Source organism: Rhinopithecus roxellana, chromosome 1 (genome assembly GCF_007565055.1).
Source record: "Rhinopithecus roxellana isolate Shanxi Qingling chromosome 1, ASM756505v1, whole genome shotgun sequence".
Classification (NCBI taxonomy): Eukaryota; Metazoa; Chordata; class Mammalia; order Primates; family Cercopithecidae; genus Rhinopithecus; species Rhinopithecus roxellana.
Window position 1 is genome coordinate 190,282,436 of NC_044549.1, and position 19,941 is coordinate 190,302,376.

Genomic DNA, 19,941 nt, shown 5'->3' on the forward strand with positions numbered 1-19,941 from the left:
CCATGCCCTTCTGTGCCTTCTGACTGTTCACATGCTCAACTTGTTGGAACATAGGAGATAGGCTATCTAGAGTTCCGGTCTCTCCCTGAGACAGGTAGAGACTGTGTGATCAGGTGCTGAGGGAGTACTACGTTCCAGAGGCCAGGTGACTTTCCACCTGAGGCCTGGGGACATGGCATTCTGTATTGACTGCTGTCGCTGTTCTCTCTGATGCTGGTTTGGTGTAAGAGACGGTAAGAAAGCATCTTCCCCACGAATTGTAGGGAAGCATTTCTGGGCCTAGTCTCCCAAAAGTGCTACAATTACAGGGGTGAGCCATGGCACCTGGCCACCTTTTTTTTTTTTTTTAAATGGAATCTCGCTCTATCGCCCAGGCTGGAGTGCAGTGGCATGATCTTGGCTGACTGCAAGCTCCGCCTCCTGGGTTCACGCCATTCTCCTGCATCAGCCTCCCGAGTAGCTGGGACCACAGGTGCCCACCACCATGCCTGGCTAATTTTTGTATTTTTTTTTTTTCTTTTTGAGATGGAGTCTCGCTCTGTCACCCAGGCTGGAGTGCAGTGGTGCAATTTCCACCTCCCGGGTTCACACCATTCTCTTGCCTCAGCCTCCCGAGTAGCTGGGACTACAGGCGCCCGCCACCACGCCTGGCTAACTTTTTTGTATTTTTAGTAGAGACGGGGTTTCACCATGTTAGCCAGGATGGTCTCCATCTCCTGACCTTGTGATCTGCCTGCCTCGGTCTCCCAAAGTGTTGGAATTACAGGTGTGAGCCACAGCGCCCGGCCCTGGCCACTCTTCTGAGGGCAATTCATGAAGAGGAACTCAGATGTTGAAAGAGGGTCTCAGTCCTTACTCTCTGGCAGAGCCCCAGAGTACCCACTACCCTCACCTGATCAGCCCACTGGTATTTTATTGTTCATTTTTCTTTTTTTTTTTTTTGAGAAAGAGTTTCGCTTTTGTTGCCCAGGCTGCAGTGCAATGGCGCAATCTCGGCTCACTGCAGCCTCTGCTTCCTGAGTTCAAGCAATTCTCCTGCCTCAGCCTCCTGAGTAGCTGGGGTTACAGGCGTGCACCACCACGGGACCTGGCTAATTTTTTGTATTTTTAGTAGAGACAGGGTTTCACCATGTTGGCCAAGCTGGTCTCAAACTCCTGGCCTCAAGTGATCCGCCCACCTCGGCCTCCCAAAGTGCTGGGATTACAGGCATGAGTCATCGCACCCAGCCTATTGTTCTTTTTTATTTTAATCCCAGCACTTTGGGAGGCTGAGGTGGGAGGATCACTTGAGGCGAGGAGTTGGAGACCATCCTGGTCAACATGGTGAAACACCATCTCTATTAAAAATACAAAAATTAGCTGGGTGTGGTGGCACGTGCCTATAATCCCAGGTACTCAAGAAGCTGAGGCAGGGGAATCCCTTGAATCCAGGAAGTGGGGGTTGCAGTGAGCCGAGATTGCACCACTGCACTCTAGCCTCTAGCCTGGGCAACAGAGACTCCATCTCAAAAACAAAAAACAAAAAAAAGCCTTTTTTTTTTTTTTGAGATGGAGTCTCACTCTGTTGCCTAGGCTGGAGTGCAGTGGTGTCATCTTGTCTCACTGCAACTTCCGCCTCCCGGGTTCAAGTGATTCTCCTGCCCTGAGCAGATGGGATTACAGGCTATGCCACCACACCCAGGTGATTTTTTATTTTTGGTAGAGATGGGGGGGGGGTCTCACCATGTTGGCCAGGCTGGTCTCGAACTCCTGACCTCAAATGATACGCCCACTTTGGCCTCCCAAAGTGCTGGGGTTTTAAGCGTGAGCCACTGCCCCGGCCTAACACCTCCTTTTTAAACTAAAAACTTTCTGACCCACTAGTAATGAGACTAACATTATTTTAAAGTGTTTATTTTTCTCTATAATACATTTCATTCAACTCATAAACGTCTGATACATTTTTTTCTCAAGAACAACTTACACTCATTTGAGATGCTTTTTCTTTCTTTTAATCTTATAGGATGGACAAAGATACACTTTAATGGACAAAAAACACCAGAGTTCATTACAAATACAGCTTCCCAGGCCCCACCTCCAGTGCTTCTGACTGAGCGTGTGGGACACATCCTAGGATCACAAAACTGTAAAACTCCCCCAGTCAACTCCACGGCAGGCAGGCCTGGAACCACCCTTAGTGGAACACTGCTTAGGACTTGTCTGCTATCTACCAGAAGCAATTTCAGAAAATCCAGGAATAATTACGTATACAGAAATAGCTCTTCTATAAAATTTCCATATAAAAATAATGGTATTTATTTACAAAGTCTGAGATACTACAAAATAATATATCATATTAGGTTGTGTACTTCCATCTAATAGAGAAAAGTCTACATTGGGCAAGTCAGATGTGGTGGTTGCATTTTCCTCTTATCTCTTGTTTAAATTGCTTAAAGCATGTGGCACCATGATGTATCCTTCATGCAGAAAAAAGGAGAACTATATTTTCTGGAAATAAAACCCAATAGCACATAGTCAGAGTAAAGCATCTTCAGATGAAAAGGTGAACAACCTAGTGATTCGGGCTCTCATGACCCTTTACCCACCGTTTTTTTTCTTTTTCTTTTGAGATGGAGTTTCGCTCTTGTTGCCCAGGCTAGAGTGCAATGGCACGATCTCGGCTCACTGCAACCTCTGCTTCCAGGGTTCAAGCGATTCTCCTGCCTCAGCCTCCCGAGTAGCTGGGATTTCAGGCATGCACCACAGCACCTGGCTAATTTTATATTTTTAGTAGAGACAGGGTTTCTCCATGTTGGTCAGGCTGATCTTGAACTCCCAACCTCAGGTGATCCACCTGCCTCGGCCTCCCAAAGTGCTGGGATTACAGGCGTGAGCCACCACACCCGACATACCCACCTCTTTTGTCCAAAACTCAAGGATGATGGTGGTGAACCAAGTGCATGAAGGAACTCAGTATTGAAACGTGATCCCTGGAGTGCAGCCGCCTGGGCAGCCAGTGCGTATGCTTAGTAGGGGGGTTCCATTTTTCAGGACAGAGAGGTTGAACCTGTCACGGTACTGCTGGCAAAAATAGAACTGCAACAAGCCCAGAGGAGCTATTCAGGAGAAAAGTAGCCCCGTCGTCAGTGACATTTTAGTATGAAAACCCTGGCCCCAGTGTGAACAAGCACAATCACCAGGGCCGTGTGACATGAAGCTCGGCCATGATGAAGTATGGTGACAAATGGCATGCAGTGAGGCATGACAAGGGATGAGTTTTTAAATCCAAATGTGATCTGGGGAAGCTTCCCTGTTACGATTCGACAAGACACGGGCAGCAGCAGCTGGTGTGTGGAAGGACCAGTTGGTCACTGAACTCCTTGGGTCCCTGCCAATGGCCAGCGTGGGGAGCCCTTGTCTGTGGAGGTCTCAGCCCGGGGTTTTCTGACTTGAGAGAGGCCTAAACCTGACACCATGGCCTCATGCTGGGGCTCAGGAGAGGAGTCCCGCTTCTGCCCCTCAGCTGTTTGGCACTTGGTGACACAGGACTGATGCTAATCCAAAACCCGTCTGGCAGGATTATGGTGACAGCGTGGCCCTCACGGAGGGAAGCAGCTCTGGGTTTTGGTGCAGGCTCTGCCACAGACAGGCTGAGGGATGGGAAGCAAGTCAAGCTCCTGCTTGCTTCCCATCTCCAAATGAGCAGGGTGGGAGCAATGCTCTCCCCCATCCTGAGACCTGCGGCGAACGGGTGAGGCCTGACCCTGAGCATCAGCTACTAGGGCCTCCGATGCAGCTAGAAGCAGGGAAGACCAAAGTCTAATCTGCTGAAACAGCAAGGGGCAAGACAGCATTGGCTTCAACAGGCCTTTTTTGTAAAGCAAAAGGTAAGATGACAAGATCCGGCCTTGTCTGAGAACAGCTGCACAGAATACATGTTATAAATTAGTATTCTCCTATCTCAGCACCCTTGTGAATGGGTGTCAGAGAAGTTTCTGGACCTGTCGGGGACTCCCAGGGCTTAGTCAGAAGGTCAAAGTGTTGTGCCCACTCACTTTTTCTTCTTTAGCATACTGTGGAGTGAGACATGTGGAAAAATCAGATTCCAGCGATTATCTAAGCATAACTTCTCAGAGACATTTTGGTTAAGGGACTATTTCCTGAGAAATGTTATAATTTATGTGGGTATTGAGCTTGAATTTTTTTTATGGTAAAATCTTAGGCTGGGTGCGGTGGCTTAAGCCTGTAATCCCAGTGCTTTGGGAGGCCTAGGTGGGCGGATCACACGGTCAGAAGTTCAAGACCAGCGTGGCCAACATGGTAAAACCCCATCTCTACTGAAAATACAAAAATTAGCCGGGCGTGGTGGCACATGTCTGTAATCTCAACTACTTGGAAGGCTGAGGCAGGAGAATAGCTTGAATCCCGGAGGCAGAGGTTGCAGTGGCTGAGATCATGCCACTGCACTCCAGCCAGGGCAACAGAGCAAGACTCCATCTCGAGGGGAAAAAATATGCAAACATCAGGCTTTTCTCTTCTTAGTAACCATGTTTGGCTTGAGTGGAAGTTTAACCAAACACTGTTATCAACTGGGAATTTGAGGGCAGGGAGGCACATTGCTGAGGGTCATTCGAATGGCATGGTGCAGGCTCCTGATAAATAGTGTGGGTCTTTGGGAAATGCATATTAATTTTCATCAGTGCTTGGGGACCATTGCTTTGGGTGCATGAATATGGGAACCCATTTGGGAAAATGGTTCTTAGAAATCCAGTCATCAGCTTCACCAAAGCCAGCCCATATGCAGATTACGGATGATCTCTTTGATATAGCCAACAACTTAGAAACATGGAAAATAGGTCTCAATTTCTAATCATTTTTCTTTTTTTCTTTTTTGAGACAGAGTCCTGCTCTGTCACCCAGGCTGGAGTGCAGTGGCAGATCTTGGCTCACTGCAACCTCCACCTCCTGGGTTCAAGTGATTCTCCTGCCTCAGCCTCCCTAGTAGCTGGGACTACAAGCGTGTGCCACCACGCCAGCCTAATTTTTGTATTTTCTAATGATTTTTCTACTGCATAGATTCAGTTGGAAAGTAGTGAACTTTTGTTAGAATCTTCTCTTGGTTTACAGAAACTGCTGGTAGCTAACTTTGCTTTGAAATCTTAAAAGTTCCTGAACAGACTCCAAAATGAAGGCTTGAAACTGGAACAGTGGGGCCTCTGGAACTTAGGAGAGATTCCAAGTGCATGTTATGGGACAGAGTGGCTTGTTAAGAAAGTATAGAGACATCTGTCTTTCCACTATCTGACTCAGTAAAACTGTCTCTTTCCCAGAGGGGCCTCCCCGGCCACCCCCAGCCAAAGTAGCCTTTCCCAAACGGTCCCACTACGCTGCTGTTTTTTCCACAGCACTCATCAATCTGCACGTGTTCCATCTGTGATCATGTTTCCCCAGCAGGAGGAGAACCCAACAACTGCAGGGCTCTCACTGTTCCGCCTCAATGCCTGCGCACAGTAGCTACTCAAATGCTTACTGAACGAAGGATGAAATATTAAGATTCACTGTCCAACCCTCACCCCTTACTTACCACTACGGCAGCACAGTTTTAAGGTCTACTTCACAGACTTGTTGGGCAGGGACAGCCCATTTTGTTAGGGGAGGGAGCTTGATAGTATTAAAGCGCCCTTGAAATGAAATAATTTTTTTTTTTTTTTTTTTTTTTTTTTTTTTTGAGGCGGAGTCTCGCTCTGTCGCGCCCGGACTGGAGTGCAGTGGCCAGATCTCAGCTCACTGCAAGCTCCGCCTCCCGGGTTTACGCCATTCTCCTGCCTCAGCCTCCCGAGTAGCTGGGACTACAGGCGCCCGCCACCTCGCCCGGCTAGTTTTTTTTTGTATTTTTTTTAGTAGAGACGGGGTTTCACCGTGTTAGCCAGGATGGTCTCGATCTCCTGACCTGGTGATCCGCCCGTCTCGGCCTCCCAAAGTGCTGGGATTACAGGCTTGAGCCACCGCGCCCGGCCGAAATGAAATAATTTTTTAAAAGCTAAATAGAGCCAGGCGCGGTGGCTCACACCTCTAATCCCAGCACTTCGGCAGGCTGAGGCGGGCGGATCACCTGAGGTCAGGAGTTTGACACCAACCTGGGCAACATGGTGAAACCCCGACTCTACTAAAAATACAAAAAATTAGCCGGGCATAGCGACATGCGCCTATAATCCCAGCTAGTCCGGAGGCTGAGGCAGGAGAATCGCTTGAACCTGGAAGGCAGAGATTGCAGTGAGCCGAGATTGCGCCACTGCACTCCAGCCTGGCGACAGAGGGAGACTCCGTCCCCCACCCTCCGCAAAAAAAAAAAAAAAAAAAAAAAAAAAGGCTAAATAGGCTTTCCCCCTAGTGCCCCCCTCTCAGTGTGGTTATGGCAGGAATCGCTGAGGTAGTTCTCATCCTCTGCTAATCCACACTCCCTCCAACACACACACTGTGCTAGAGGGAGCCTAAGTCACATCTATACTTGGAGCAACTCTGCTGTCTCTATGACCCAGATAGCCATGAAGAGTTGTGGTTTAGCAGTTACAGATGTCTTGCAGGGCTAAAGCTGAGCCACTCCTCTGTGAAATATTTCCATTTGAGGCCGAGCGCGGTGGCTCACAGCCTGTAATCTCAGCACTTTGGGAGGCTGAAGTGGGCGGATCACAAGGTCAGGCGATCGAGGCCATCCTGGTTAAGACGGTGAAATCCCGTCTCTACTAAAAATACAAAAAAATTTAGCCAAGCGTGGTGGAGGGCACCCTTTGTCCCAGCTACTCGGGAGGCTGAGGCAGGAGAATGGCGTGAACCCGGGAGGCGGAGCTTGCAATGAGCCGAGATCACCACTGCACTCCAGCCTGGGCGACAGAGCAAGACTCTGTCTCAAAAAAAAAAAAAAAAAAAAAGAATAAAAAAAAAGAAAGAAATATTTCCATTTGAATTATCTGATAGGAGCTACCTTGTTTTCAAGGACTGACCCTGGCATTATTTTTCAAATATGGCAGAGTACTGTTACAACTGTAAAATTTGCTAATGGAAGGAGTTATCCTCTTTATCCTGCTAAAATGGCAGAAACCACATAGCTTTTTCTTCCCATCACTTCTTTAAAGAAATAAATTGAAGGACGCCAAACATGTGGCCATCGTCTGTAGTTTCTTGGGCAGTGGGTGTCGCTGAGGGGTGGAGGACCGCCATGTTGGCCCCCGCTTTCCAGCCTTCCTCCAAGGCCCACCTTGATCACAAGGCACAAGGTATACAAACACCACAACTGCTCTCACCACAGGAAACGAGCACGTGGAGGAGACAGACTGACAACGGGGAAGAGGAAGGCAGCGTGGTAGGCACCTGGGGCCCATAAGAGCTGCTGTGTGCTTAGGCGGCACCGCCCTTCCCAGTGAGGGCCAGACAACAGGTCCTAGTGCCACTGTGCATGTGCTAAATAGAGGCAGCACTTCCTCAGTGAGTGATGCCACACGCTTGAAAGGGGGACAGCCACACTTACCCTCAAGGGGAAAAGGCCTCTTGAACTCCCCACAATCAGTGTGTGCCAGCACCCCTGGGAGGAGTGATCTGTGTATGGCAAGTAACCCTGCGTGCCACTATAACAAAGCAGCCTGGGCATTGTAACAACTTCTCTCCCCGCAGCGCACCGCCCCCTCCCCACAACGGTTTTTTTTTTTTTTTTTTTTTTGAGACAGGGTCTTGCTCTGTCACCCAGGCTGGAGTGCAGTGGTGTGATCTTGGCTCTCTACAACCTCCGCCTCCTGGGCTCAAGCAATCCTCCCATCTCAACCTCTTGAGTAGCTGGGACAACAGGCATGCCCCACCACACAAGGCCAATTTTTGTATTTTTGTAGAGGCAGGGTTTTGTCATGTTGCCCAGGCTGGTCTTGAACTCCTGAGCTCAAGCAATGTGCCGGCCTCGGCCTCCCAAAGTGCTATGATGACAGGCGAGAGACGCTGCACCTAGCCCCCAGTTTCCTAACACTGCTTCACTTTAATTTCGTGTGAAATTGTGACTCAGTGCTGAGCTTTAGACCCAGATAAATGTTGAGGGGGAATACAGAAGAGAATTGGCCTTTCTAAACAGCTCAACCCAGTTTCTAAAGGCAAGATTTTACTCCAGTGACATATACTGGTGACTATGATGTCACTCTGTGAGCCAGCCTCAACAGTAACCCAAACACAACGCTGAGGAAGAGACTGTTTCCCACCAACAGCACACACCTATGGCTGGGGTGGCCAATGGTGGGGCACCAATAAGGATAAGAGTCTTTGGCGGCTTTCTTTTTTTAAGCCCATATTTTATCAATGTAAAGCATAAGAGTAGCAGAGATGGAGAGTAGAGAAGAAGACAGGTTCCCAAGAACTCTGGCAAGAATGTTGCTATTTGGTGAAGGAATGGTTATCATTAGTGCACCTGTCTTAAATTCTGAAATGCATCTTGGGACCTGCAGTTCAATATTTTGAAGACTACAAAGGTAGCTGTGGCCACTGGCCTCTCCAGGTCCCTGCTGGGTCCCAGAGATGAGAAAGGGTGAAGTTAGTAAAAGAGGAGGCTGCCCCTTAAAGGACAGTTGGTTTGGAGGGAAATCCCGATCCGTGCAGTTGAAATGTCCCCTGCAGGTCCCTGGGGACCTGCTGTCACCTCCCCGGTGTTCCTGACTGGTCTGAGAGGTATGCTCCAGAACCCATGATAAGACCAAGTTCTCTAGAAACTGCCTCTATCTCTGAGTCTGTACTACGGCTTATTTCTGACAGAATGAGACTTTTGTATCAAAGGAGCTCCAGCTAAAGTCGAGTGTTTTTCTTTCTCAGTTTTTATGGCCTTATTAAACATGTTTAGCTAGCCAAAACTTTCTCCTCCTCACCATGCTGTCAACATGGTGGTGGGGCTAGAAAGAGGCACCACAGGAAGAAGCCTGCACTTCCCCCAAGGGATTTAAAAAAGAACCAATTTGGGCCATGCTTGGTGCATCTAGCATCATCTTGGGATAAATCCACATGATTCAGGTCAAAGTTTTGGAGTTAATTTTCCCATTATTATTTGCTCCTTTCCAAGGCCTTAATGTGAAATTCAGGGTCTGGCCATGGTGGTAGATGTCCCTACACTCTTTCATTCAGAGAAGAAGCAGTTGTGAATACACCACTGCAGTATTTCTAATGACATCTTGAGCCATAAACAACATAACTGCACTACCATATATCCAGGCAGTAGGAGTGTTCAATGTTTTCCAGTGTTTCTGTGAAACACTAAATATTGGATTAGTTTGAAATGCAACTGACCCCAGAAGTAAGCTTAATAAGGTCATTCTGACTAATGAAAATGTGAAAAAAGGTGACATGTAGAAGGAAACATTGCTGGTCATATTCTTGAAATAGACTTTTCTTTAAGACAAAAGTAATGACATTTGGTTCATCTTCACAAATTGCACACTGGGTGAGATCATACAATTGCTGCAGGGAACTGTAGGCAAGCAATTTGGTCATAGGAATTTGTCTTGTTTTCAATGAAAAAGCTATATGAAATGCATAGCTTTGATTAACCTAAAGATACAGTTTCCCTCTTTGTAAAACTCCAGATTTAGGATGCTGGCAAAAGGCAGTGCTGGCAAAGTATTTAATGCACATGGAAATGCTATTCTATTTTGGCTTCCAGAAGTAGCCCTAGTAAATTCTATGCATCAATGCATTGGCTAATAATAATTTCAGTTTTACTATAAATTATCTAAATGTCACTTAAGTACTTAAGAAGTAGCGCTTGCTCCTTTCTAGAAGCTGTCTAAGGCAGCAGATGCATAAAGCACCTTAACTAGACCTCCAACTAGTTCAGCAGTTCAATCTGTGCCCCTCGGCCACAGGACTGCCCTCAGTATCCCTCACTACACAGCTCCCCTCTCCTGGGGACTTTTCATGTTCATTTCCGCCTTGTCAAAGGCAGTCCAGGCAGGGAAGAGAAACGTCAGAAACATGATCGTCAAGGACTGCTCTGTGTAGCAATCTCAATTATAAGAATAATTACATGGGTGTGAGGAACACAAAAATCCCACCTCACAGAAAATAAATGAACACACTCACACTGCCAATTCTTCAGGGATTATCCCCACTATCTCCTCAGAAAGCATCCTTTGTTTGTTATATCATCTACTGCTCTGTTGGCCAGACTTTCATTCACACTATGTTAACTTTCATCTCAATCATCTCAGCCTTCATGCGATTTGCTTATTGTGTTTCTCTAGTTTTCACTGAACACACAGTGCAAACAAAGGCAAAGACTGAAGCAATCATTTCAAAAACAAGAGCTCACACTACAAACACACATGAGCATCACATATTGAAACGTAGGCTTTCTCTTGTCTTTATTCTGGGGAGGAGGAATCCTCCTCATCATCTTCCTCATCTTCATCATTGAACGAACAGGGGGTCTCGCCTCGGGACTCGGAGCAGTGAGAGGCTGCACTGCTGGACTGGTGACTGTTTGGGGCCAGGAACTGCCCAGTTGCTAAGGCCACTTCTGCATCCAAGCATAACCCTTGGTTTACACTAGCAAACAATTAAAAACACACAGGCTCATTAATGTGGTATAAACAGTTTTGTAAAACATAGGAATAAAAACATAGGAAGGAGGTGCCATTGGTGAGATCTGCCACAAACCTGCTCAGCAGGACCTGTGCTGGCAGTAACATGACCCCGGCTCACCCCTACACAGACAGGGCTCTGGGGTTTGCCTTTCTAACCCTGAAAAAAATACGTACCTTGACTGGGGTAAGGTGGCACCAGTGGTCAGGTCTAAATTTGAAACTGATTGGGTAGAGTTCAGAAGTAGTCCCTGATTTAACCAAGAAGGTCCTGTGGAGATATCTAAAAGAAAAAATGAGAACAAAAAATGTCGGTCCTGCAAGTTCTGTGGCTGCTGTTGTTACAGTCTGAAGAAAGCACAGAAAAGCAAGAGCTAAGCTTATTCTTCATGACAGCTAGACAATTCTCTTGCTGTAAGAAGAACCCAGATTTCTTCATCTTCTTGGAAGAAAAAGAAACTCTAGAACACAAGAGCAGGAAAAAAAAATACGGGAAGGCAGCTTATGGAGAGAAGGTATTCAAATGAAAACACTCACAGGCGCTTTCTTACTCTTTTTTCTTAGATAAGCCCTCCAGAGCACAGCCCATGGGATACAGCCCAGTGTACCATCCTCAATGCCTGGGCTGCCCTCACCACAAAAGACCTGGACTGTGGTGTTGACAGCGAAAGCCAGAAGTGGGAAAAGAGAAAATCAAATCACAAATACATGAGGTAAGAAGGCCACTCTGCTTAGAGGGCAGACAGATCTGTTTTGGCCAAAACCCCTGCTGCAATGTCTTTTCAGGTGCCTGCTGCTGGTGAACTCAATGCTGCTACTCATCAAATACCTATTCTTTTTCCTGACAAGATTTTTCCTGGTATCCTTTGCTTTCTAATTCAAACTATTATTTTTAAAAACTCACATGCAGTCATGTTTTTAATGAGGTGGAGGCAGACATTACTGTTTTTTGGGAGCATTTTGGGAGGCCAAGGTGGGCGGATCACCTGAGGTTGGAAGTTCAAGACCAGCCTGTCCAACGTGGAGAACCCATCTCCACTAAAAATACAGAATGAGCTGGGCGTTGTGGCACATGTCTGTAATCCCAGCTACTCGGGAGGCTGAGGCAGGAGATTCGCTTGAACCCAGGAGGCGGAGGTTGCAGTGAGCTGAGATCGCACCATTGCACTCCAGCCTGGGCAACCAGAGTGAAACTCCATCTCAAACAAAAAAAAAAAAAAAAAAAAATTTTTTTTTTAATATCTCCTTGCCATCTTCTTTTCTATACATATACCACATTTCTCCTATGACAACACTGATCAATTCTTATTGTAATTTCACTGGTTTAATACTTCTAATCTTCCCATCTACAGTGTTAGCTCAAAGAAGGCAGTAACTGGAACATGTAAGATCTAAATGTGGCCAGGTGCGGTGGCTCATGCCTGTAATCCCAGCACTTTGGGAGGCCAAGGTGGGCAGAATGCTTGAGCTCAGGAGTTCAAGACCAACCTGGCAAACATAGCAAAGCCCCATCTCTATTAAAAATACAAAAATTAGCCAGGCATGGTGATATACGCCTGTAATCCCAGCTACTAGAGGGGCTGGGGCAGGAGAATCACTTGAACCCAGGAGGTGGAGGTTGCAGTGAGCCTAGATCGTGCCACTGCACTCCAGCCTGGGTAACAGAGCAAGACTCTGTCTCAAAAGAAAAACAAAAAAAAAACCCCAAAAAAGTTACTGAATCAATGAGTATAGTTTCTGTCAGCTGCCACTTTACAAAATAAGTGGTAGATACATTAAAAGTAATTCCTAAAAAGAAATTCTATAAGCCCAAACACATACTCAGAAAATGTAATCTGCCAAAATGAGCTATGATTTAATTTAATCAAAATCTTTTTGCAATTACTGTACAAAAAAAATGAAACTATAGGATTTAGATTGGAAACTCTGGTATCCAAACAAGAGGCCATTCCCATGTAGGAAAAAAGTAAACTAAATGACTATGCTAATTTTAAAACCGTCTTATGAACCTTTTTCTTTGAGACAGCTGTGGAAAAAAAAGACTTCAAGTCTAGGAAGAATAGCAGACTTTAAATACATTAAATAACAACAAGTCTGTACAAGAAAATAACATTAATGCCAGAATCCTGTGCTGAATATTAATTAGTATATAGAACTATAGAAACCTTCTGTCAGAACACAGCTATTTACTTGTTTGTGAGCATAACACATTGCATTCTCTTTTTACAATGGATTGGAAAAGCCTACATTTCTTTCCTATTATCACAGGATCCACACAATGGTTCTCACACTCCCACCCAGGCCATTCTGCCCCTTTACACACGAGAGGCACATGTTTCTTCCTTTGAACTAACCAGAAAGTCTGTATCCCAGTCTGCAAATGAGGTCACGAAGAGATCAAAACCACAGAGCCTGCCTAATCGCCCTGAGCCTTTTCACTGGGAGTAAGCTAAAATAAAGTTCTGGTGATTTATTGAGTAAGCCCTTTATTCAGATTCTGCTGGCCTTCCAATGACACAGCAGGACCCAGGCTGGAGAGCATGGGGAGAGAGCTGGGTGGGGAGACAGAACAGGTGGGCCGAGGGGCAAGGAGAAGCGGGGGGGCCCTTGCAGGGGATGAATGGTGCCAACCGAAGAACTAAAACAGAAACCAGATCTCAGCCAAGAAACTCTTCTGTTGTGAGCAAAGGGCCAAATCATAGAGTAAAACAAAATTAAAGCTACCTTTCTGCTTACATGGGATTTAATGTATCTTAGAACTAGCATTAAAATGCCTTTAAAAAGCGATGTGAAATTCTAGATGGTTATGCTTACAAATGAAAGAAACAAAAGAAAGCGAAGGCAAAATCACTGCTTACACAGTCAATTTTTTTTTTTTTTTTTAAAGACAGAGTCTCACTCTGTTGCCCAGGCTGGAATGCAGTGGTGCAATCTCTGTTCACCACAACCTCCGCCTCCCAGGTTCAAGTGATTTTCCTGCCCCAGCCTCTCAAAGAGCTGGAATTACAGGCATGTGTCACTATGCCTGGCTAATTTTTGCATTTTTAGTAGAGACAGGGTTTCGCCATGTTGGCCAGTCTGGTCTCGCACTCCTGACCTCAAGTGATATGCCTGCCTCGGCCTCCCAAAGAGCTGGGATTACAGGCGTGAGCCACCGCACCTAACCTATATAGTCAAATTATATCTGCAAAATGTGTAGTATTTTCAGGAATGAGGAAAATCAGGAAGATTTCTAAATTAGTAAAAAAAATCTTAATTATAAGACATGTAAAACATAGTGCTTCTGTTTTCAAGTATACTCAGTATAATTTTACAACTCAATAAAAAGACAAGTAACTTTATTTAAAAATGGGTAAAGGATGCACTGTGGGAGGCCGAGGTGGGTGGATCACCTGAGGTCAGGAGTTTGAGACCAGCCTGGCCAATACGATGAAATCCCATCTCTACTAAAAATACAAAAATTAGCCGGGCGTGATGGCGGGCGCCTGTAATTCCAGCTACTTGGGAGGCTGAGACAGGAGAATCGCCTGAACCCAGGAGGCGGAGGTTGCAGTAAGCCGAGACTGTGCCATTGCACTCCAGCCTAGGTAACAGAGCAAGACTCTGTCTCAAAAAAAAAAAAAAAAAAAAAACCCAAAATGGGCAAAGGATGTGAACAGACATATTTCTGAGGAAGATATACAAATAGTCAATAAACACATGAAAAGACGCTCAACATCAGAAGTCATTAGGGAAATGCAAATCAAAATTACAGTGGGAGCCAAGGCAGGTGGATCGCTTGAGCTCAGAAGTTTGAGACCAGCCTGGACAACATGGCAAAGCCCCATCTCTACCAAACATACCAAAAAAAAAAAAAAAAAAAAAGATTTAACCAGGCATGGTGGCACACATCTGTGGTCCCAGCTACTCAGGAGGCTGAGGTGGGTGGATTGTTTGAGTCTTGGAGTTCCAGGCTGCAGTGAGCGGAGATTGCGCCACGGCACTCCAGCCTGGAGAGCAAGACTCTCTCCCCTCCACCACTGCCCTGCCCTGCCCCCCACAAAAATCACAGTGATACCACTTCACTTCTGTGAGGATGGCTATAATTCAAAAGATGTATAATGACAAGTGTAGAAAAGGATGTGGAGGCCAGGCACGGTGGCTCACATGTATAATCCCAACACTTTGGGAGGCTGAGTCAGGTGAATTCAGGCCAGGAGTTCCAGATTAGCCTGGCCAACATGGTGAAACCCTGTCTCTATTAAAAATACAAAATGAGCTAGGCATGGTGACACACGCCTATAATCCCAGGTACTCAGGAGGCTGAGGCAGGAGAATCACCTGAACCTGGGAGGTGGAGGTTGCAGTGAGCCAAACTGCGCCACTGCACTCCAGCTTGGGCAACAGAGTGAGACTCCATCTCTAAACAAGTAAATAAGGATGTGGAGAAATTGGAACCCTCATCCATTGCTGGTTGGACTGTAAATGGTGGTACAGGAGCTTTGGAAAACAGTTTGGTATTTCCTTAAAATGTTAAACACAGAGTTACCATATGACCCAGCAATTTCACTCTTAGGTGTATGTTTTTAGAGCTAAAAACATACGTTTACACATAAACTTTTATAAAAACGTTAACAGCAGCATCATTCAAAATAGCCAAAAAGTGGAAACAGTCCAAATGTCTACCAACTGATGAATGGATAAACAAAACCTGGTCCATCCATACAATGGAATAGTATTTGGCAATAAAGAGGAATGAAGTACTGATGGTGCTACAACATGAATGAACCTTGAAACATTACACTATGTGAAAGAAGCCATCCACAAAATACCCCATGCTGTAGGGTTCCGTTCACACAAAGCATCTGTCTAGAATAGGCAAATTCATAGTGACACAAAGTAGATTAGTGGTTGCCAGAGGCTGAGGGAGAATGGGGGAATAGAGAAAGACTGTTAGTGGTTTGGGTTTCTTTTTGGGTTTTTAAATTAAAATATTCTGGAATTAGATAGTGGTGATGATTAGCAACCTTGTGGGTATACCAAAACACCACTGAACTGACATTTTTAAATGGTGTATTTTATGGCATGCGAATTCAATCTCAATTTAGAAAAGCTACAATGATATAATTTCAGACCCACCTGATTGGGAAAATAGAACACTTCTACTCTGCTGGGGAAAGTGTAATTTGGTAAAATCAAATTGAAAATTTTTGGTATCATCTAGTAAAGCTGAAAATGTACCCAACTCTGACCTAACAAGTTCAATCTGTACGTTTGCATGTGGTCACTAGGATACATGTATAGGAATGTTCAAAGCAGCACTGTATTTGAACATCAAGGAATCGGAAACAAACTAAAGGTTTATTTTCAGTAAAATAAACAGAAAAGCTGTGATGTATTCATATAATGAAATTTTACACAGGAGTAAGAATGTATGAATTACATCTACATTATATACTATTACATCTAAATTGGCTCACTCAGCACTACATTTGACTCTTCAGAGAGATCTAGTAATTCCCAGTACCTAGTTTAAATAGATTGTTTCATAACATTATATACTATTACATAATCTAATTTTTGAAAAAATGGTCCTAAAGTGTTAAAGGTTTCAGTCTGTTGACACAAGCACAGATGTTCTAAAATTTTGCAATTTTCTATAAGAAAGGTTTTAACAAGTTTGGATTCAACATTTAATCAGGGACAACACATGAAAGCATCAGTTAACATACCTGTGATATAACCTTCTAAAGCCTTTGGCACCAGGGATTTCGCAAGTTTCAGATCCTCCAGAGAGCATTTGCCTGACTCCAGGCCAAATGACATTCCCATCCGCTTTAGTACTTCTATGTCATCATGGATCTCAAAGGTGTTGTCAAAATTGAAAAGATATTCAAACCTGCATCAGGAAACAAAGTAAAGGGTTTTTGGTGGTGCTGGAGAGGTCTGAATAGTTTTGTATTCTGTACTTTAAGTAACAGAATGGGGGCCTAAATCCAGCTATAGTGCTAGAAATGGCTACCATTTAGAGAGCCACGAGTCATTCTGCTCTGTCAGGGGAATGACATCTCAAATAAAACACTTTCCCAATTAAAACAACATTCCTCTGACAGATGATAGAAATCCACAAACTTTAGCCCTAACGCTGTTGCAAACAGAGGACAGAAATTTTGTTCTAAATCCAGTACTTTTCAAAGTTGCCTATAGCTTTGCCACAAAAGAAAAGCCTTTCTACTTTAATATTACAATATCCCTATTCTGAGTTGACCTGTTAGCTTTGAGGAAAAAAACATTTTGAATGCTTACTTCATTTTCATGAGTCAACTGTTAGCTACAGCCTCCTTTAGATAAGCAATAAATAGAAGACTTTCAATAAATGAAAACAACCCCAAATCCTGTCCTGAGACGCTAAGGAGTAAAATGTTTTAAGAAAAAGTGTCACATGTAATACAAGCACATTTCCAAATATGCTTGAAAGGCACCCAAACTGGATGCCCAGCTTCCCAGCAGCCCAACACACTTCAATCAAGAGGCAAAAGAAGGAAGACACAGTCCTTCCGACTCCTAGGTTAGGTCTGGAACACCTTCGTCATGGGCTGCAGGGACAGGGTTCGGGGACAATGGTAGGTTTCACCTGGTCATGAAATTCTATTAAAATCATATGAGGATAAAACTTTATACCCTATTTAAGATAATTTGAACAATAGATTATCTTAGGAGCAAAAATTATAATTTGAAGCAAAATCCCAATTTAAGTAATCTATATGAATTTGATTAAAGTACAATAACAACTTTTTAAAAAAATCTGAAGTGGGTACCTGCCACAGGGATGATTTCAGGCATCTGTTAAAAGCAGATCGCTTTGTAAATGTAATCCTCATTGTGGAAAGCCTCCCGGCTAATTATGGGGAAAGGTTGCATCACCAAAGTAACTGAAAGATAGGGTTTTTGGACCTATGTTGGATAACAAGCTTGTACAAGCTACTCAGAGCCTCCTTCCCTCCACTCAAAGGAAGGCCAAGGAAAGGGCATGAGTCAGGGACCACCCAAGAGATGGAAGCCTCACCAGATTCCAGCCTGGGGGAACAGTGTCCATAATTCCCCTAGGCCAATGATTCCCAGATTTTCCTGTCATTCTTTTTAGACTTAAGAGACTAACCTAAGAAGATAGTTTTATAATTCTCCATACAAAACAAGAGACTAACTAGAGAGAGTAACTAGAATGCTAAGTTTTGTGTTTTTTATCTGAAAAGATGCTAACCATTTTCTAGAATTCTCGGTTTTCTTTTTTTCTTTTTTTTATTTTTGAGACGGAGTCTTGCTCTGTCGCCCAGGCTAGAGTACAGTGGCACGATTTCGGCTCAGTGCAACCTTTGCCTCCTGGGTTCAAGCGATTCTGCTACCTCAGACTCCTGAGTAGCTGGGATTACAGGCGTGTGCCACCACGCCTGGCTAATTCTTGTATTTTTAGTAGAAATGGGGTTTCACCATGTTGATCAGGCTGGTCTCGAACTCCTGACCTTGTGATCCACCCACCTTGGCCTCCCAAAGTGCTGGGATTACAGGCGTGAGCCACCACGCCCAGCCTGAATTCTCAGTTTTCTGAGACTGTTAATGGTCCTCTTTGACATATATTTATAAAGAACTTGCAAGTGTGTGGAAAATAATTCAGATATCTACCACTTACTGACCACTGGGCTGGGTTCTATATTAATTTATCCGTAACTTTTGAAACTGGCAAGGTAAATTCTGTAATTCTTATTTTTGTGGAGAAAGGAACACAATCTCAGAGAGGTTAAGAAACTTAAGAAGAGGCTGGGCGTGGTGGTTCATGCCTGTAATCCCAGCACTTTGGGAGACTGAGGCGGGCAGATCACGAGGTCAGGATATCGAGACCATCCTGGCTAACACGGTGAAACCCCGTCTCTACTAAAAATACAAAAAATTAGCCAGGCATGGTGGCGAGGCCCTGTAGTCCCGGCTACTTGGGAGGCTGAGGCAGGAGAATGGCGTGAACCCAGAGGTTGGAGCCTGCAATGAGCCGAGATTGCACCACTGCACTCCAGTCCAGCCTGGGAGACAGAGCAAGACTCCATCTCAAAAAAAAAAAAAAAAAAAAAGAAAGTAAAAAACTTAAGAAGATTAAAAAATGGATCAGCTTTAGATGGCCAAGGAGGTGTGCACCTGCAGTCCCAGCTACAAGGAAGGTTGAGGCAGGGGGACCGCTTGAGCCCAGGAGTTTGAGGCTGCAGTGAGCTATGATCATGCCTGTACACAGCCACTGCACTCCAGCCTGGGCAATAGTGAGAACAGTGAGAATTCACTCTTTTTTTTTTTTTTTTTTTCTCTTTGAGACGGAGTTTTGCTCTTGTTGCCCAGGCTGGAGTGTAGTGGCGCAATCTTGGCTCACTGCAACCTCTGCCTCCTGGGTTCAAGCGATTCTCCCACTGCAGCCTCCCGAATAGCTGGGATTACAGGGGTGAGCCACCACGCTAATTTTTGTACTTTTAGTAAAAACAGGGTTTCACCATGTTGGCCAGGCTGGTCTCGAACTCTTGACCTCAGGTGATCCACCCGCCTTGGCCTCCCAAAGTGCTGGGATTACAGGCATGAGCTGCCGCACCCAGCCAAGAATCCACTCTTAAAAAAATATATTGGTCTGGTTTACTTCATAAGCTACACAGTCTCTACTATTTCCTTTTGTGTCTATAGTCTCAATTATCAAATAGTTTTGAAATTCCTGCTGCTTTTCTTTCTTTTTCTTTTTTTCTTTTTGAGACAGAGTCTTGCTCTGTCATCCAGGCTGGAGTGTAGTGGCACAGTCTTGGCTCACTGCAACCCCTGCCTCCCAGGTTCAAGCGTCTCTCCTGCCTTGGCCTCCCTAGTAGCTGGGACTACAGGCGTGCGCCACCAAGCCTGGGTAATTTTTCTATTTTTAGTAGAGACAGGGTTTCACTATGTTGGCCAGGCTGGTGTCGAACTCCTGACCTCAGGTGATCCACCGGCCTCGGTCTCCCAGAGTGCTGGGATTACAGGCGTGAACCACCGCGCCCCGCCGACCCTTCTTTTGTGTGTGTGCCTTCTTACTGAAGTGGCCCGGAATCGCTGGACACAACAGAGACCGGCAGGGGGCGTAAGAGCACCAGGAAGAAGAGTGGGAAAACAAGTGGCAGTGAAGCCCAAAGGCAATGTCACGGCTCTAGGAGACCGGAGGTTCTGGTCTCCCTGGGACAGTTCTGGGGTATGCCTGTGGTACCGATGCAATTATTAGAGTCTTCTGTTGCATTAATAAATCCCAATTTGAACAATAAATTATAGGCTGACCTTTTGTAACAGCAGCTAACATTTAAAAAATGCTTACCTCAAGTCATCATAGACATTA

The 19,941-nt window shown here is 45.1% G+C and overlaps 1 protein-coding gene across 10 annotated transcripts in view; it reads right to left on the reverse strand.

Moving 5' to 3' along the window:
- Positions 1-9,370: 9,370 nt before the first annotated feature.
- The window catches only part of TFDP2 (transcription factor Dp-2), a 201,366-nt gene continuing 190,795 nt past the window's right edge, over positions 9,371-19,941 (reverse strand). For 8 of the 10 annotated variants that reach the window (XM_030934845.1, XM_010378275.2, XM_030934839.1 and 5 more), the window contains 3 exons: positions 16,292-16,458; positions 10,758-10,863; positions 10,337-10,545 (listed from right to left, as the gene is read on the reverse strand). In XM_030934845.1, coding sequence (XP_030790705.1) covers positions 10,362-10,545; positions 10,758-10,863; positions 16,292-16,458 — 457 coding nt within the window. In that variant the 3' untranslated portion in view covers positions 10,337-10,361. Of the gene's footprint in view, positions 10,546-10,757; positions 10,864-16,291; positions 16,459-19,941 lie in introns of all 10 variants that reach the window. The other 2 variants (XM_010378274.2, XM_030934841.1) reach the window with 1 other exon arrangement.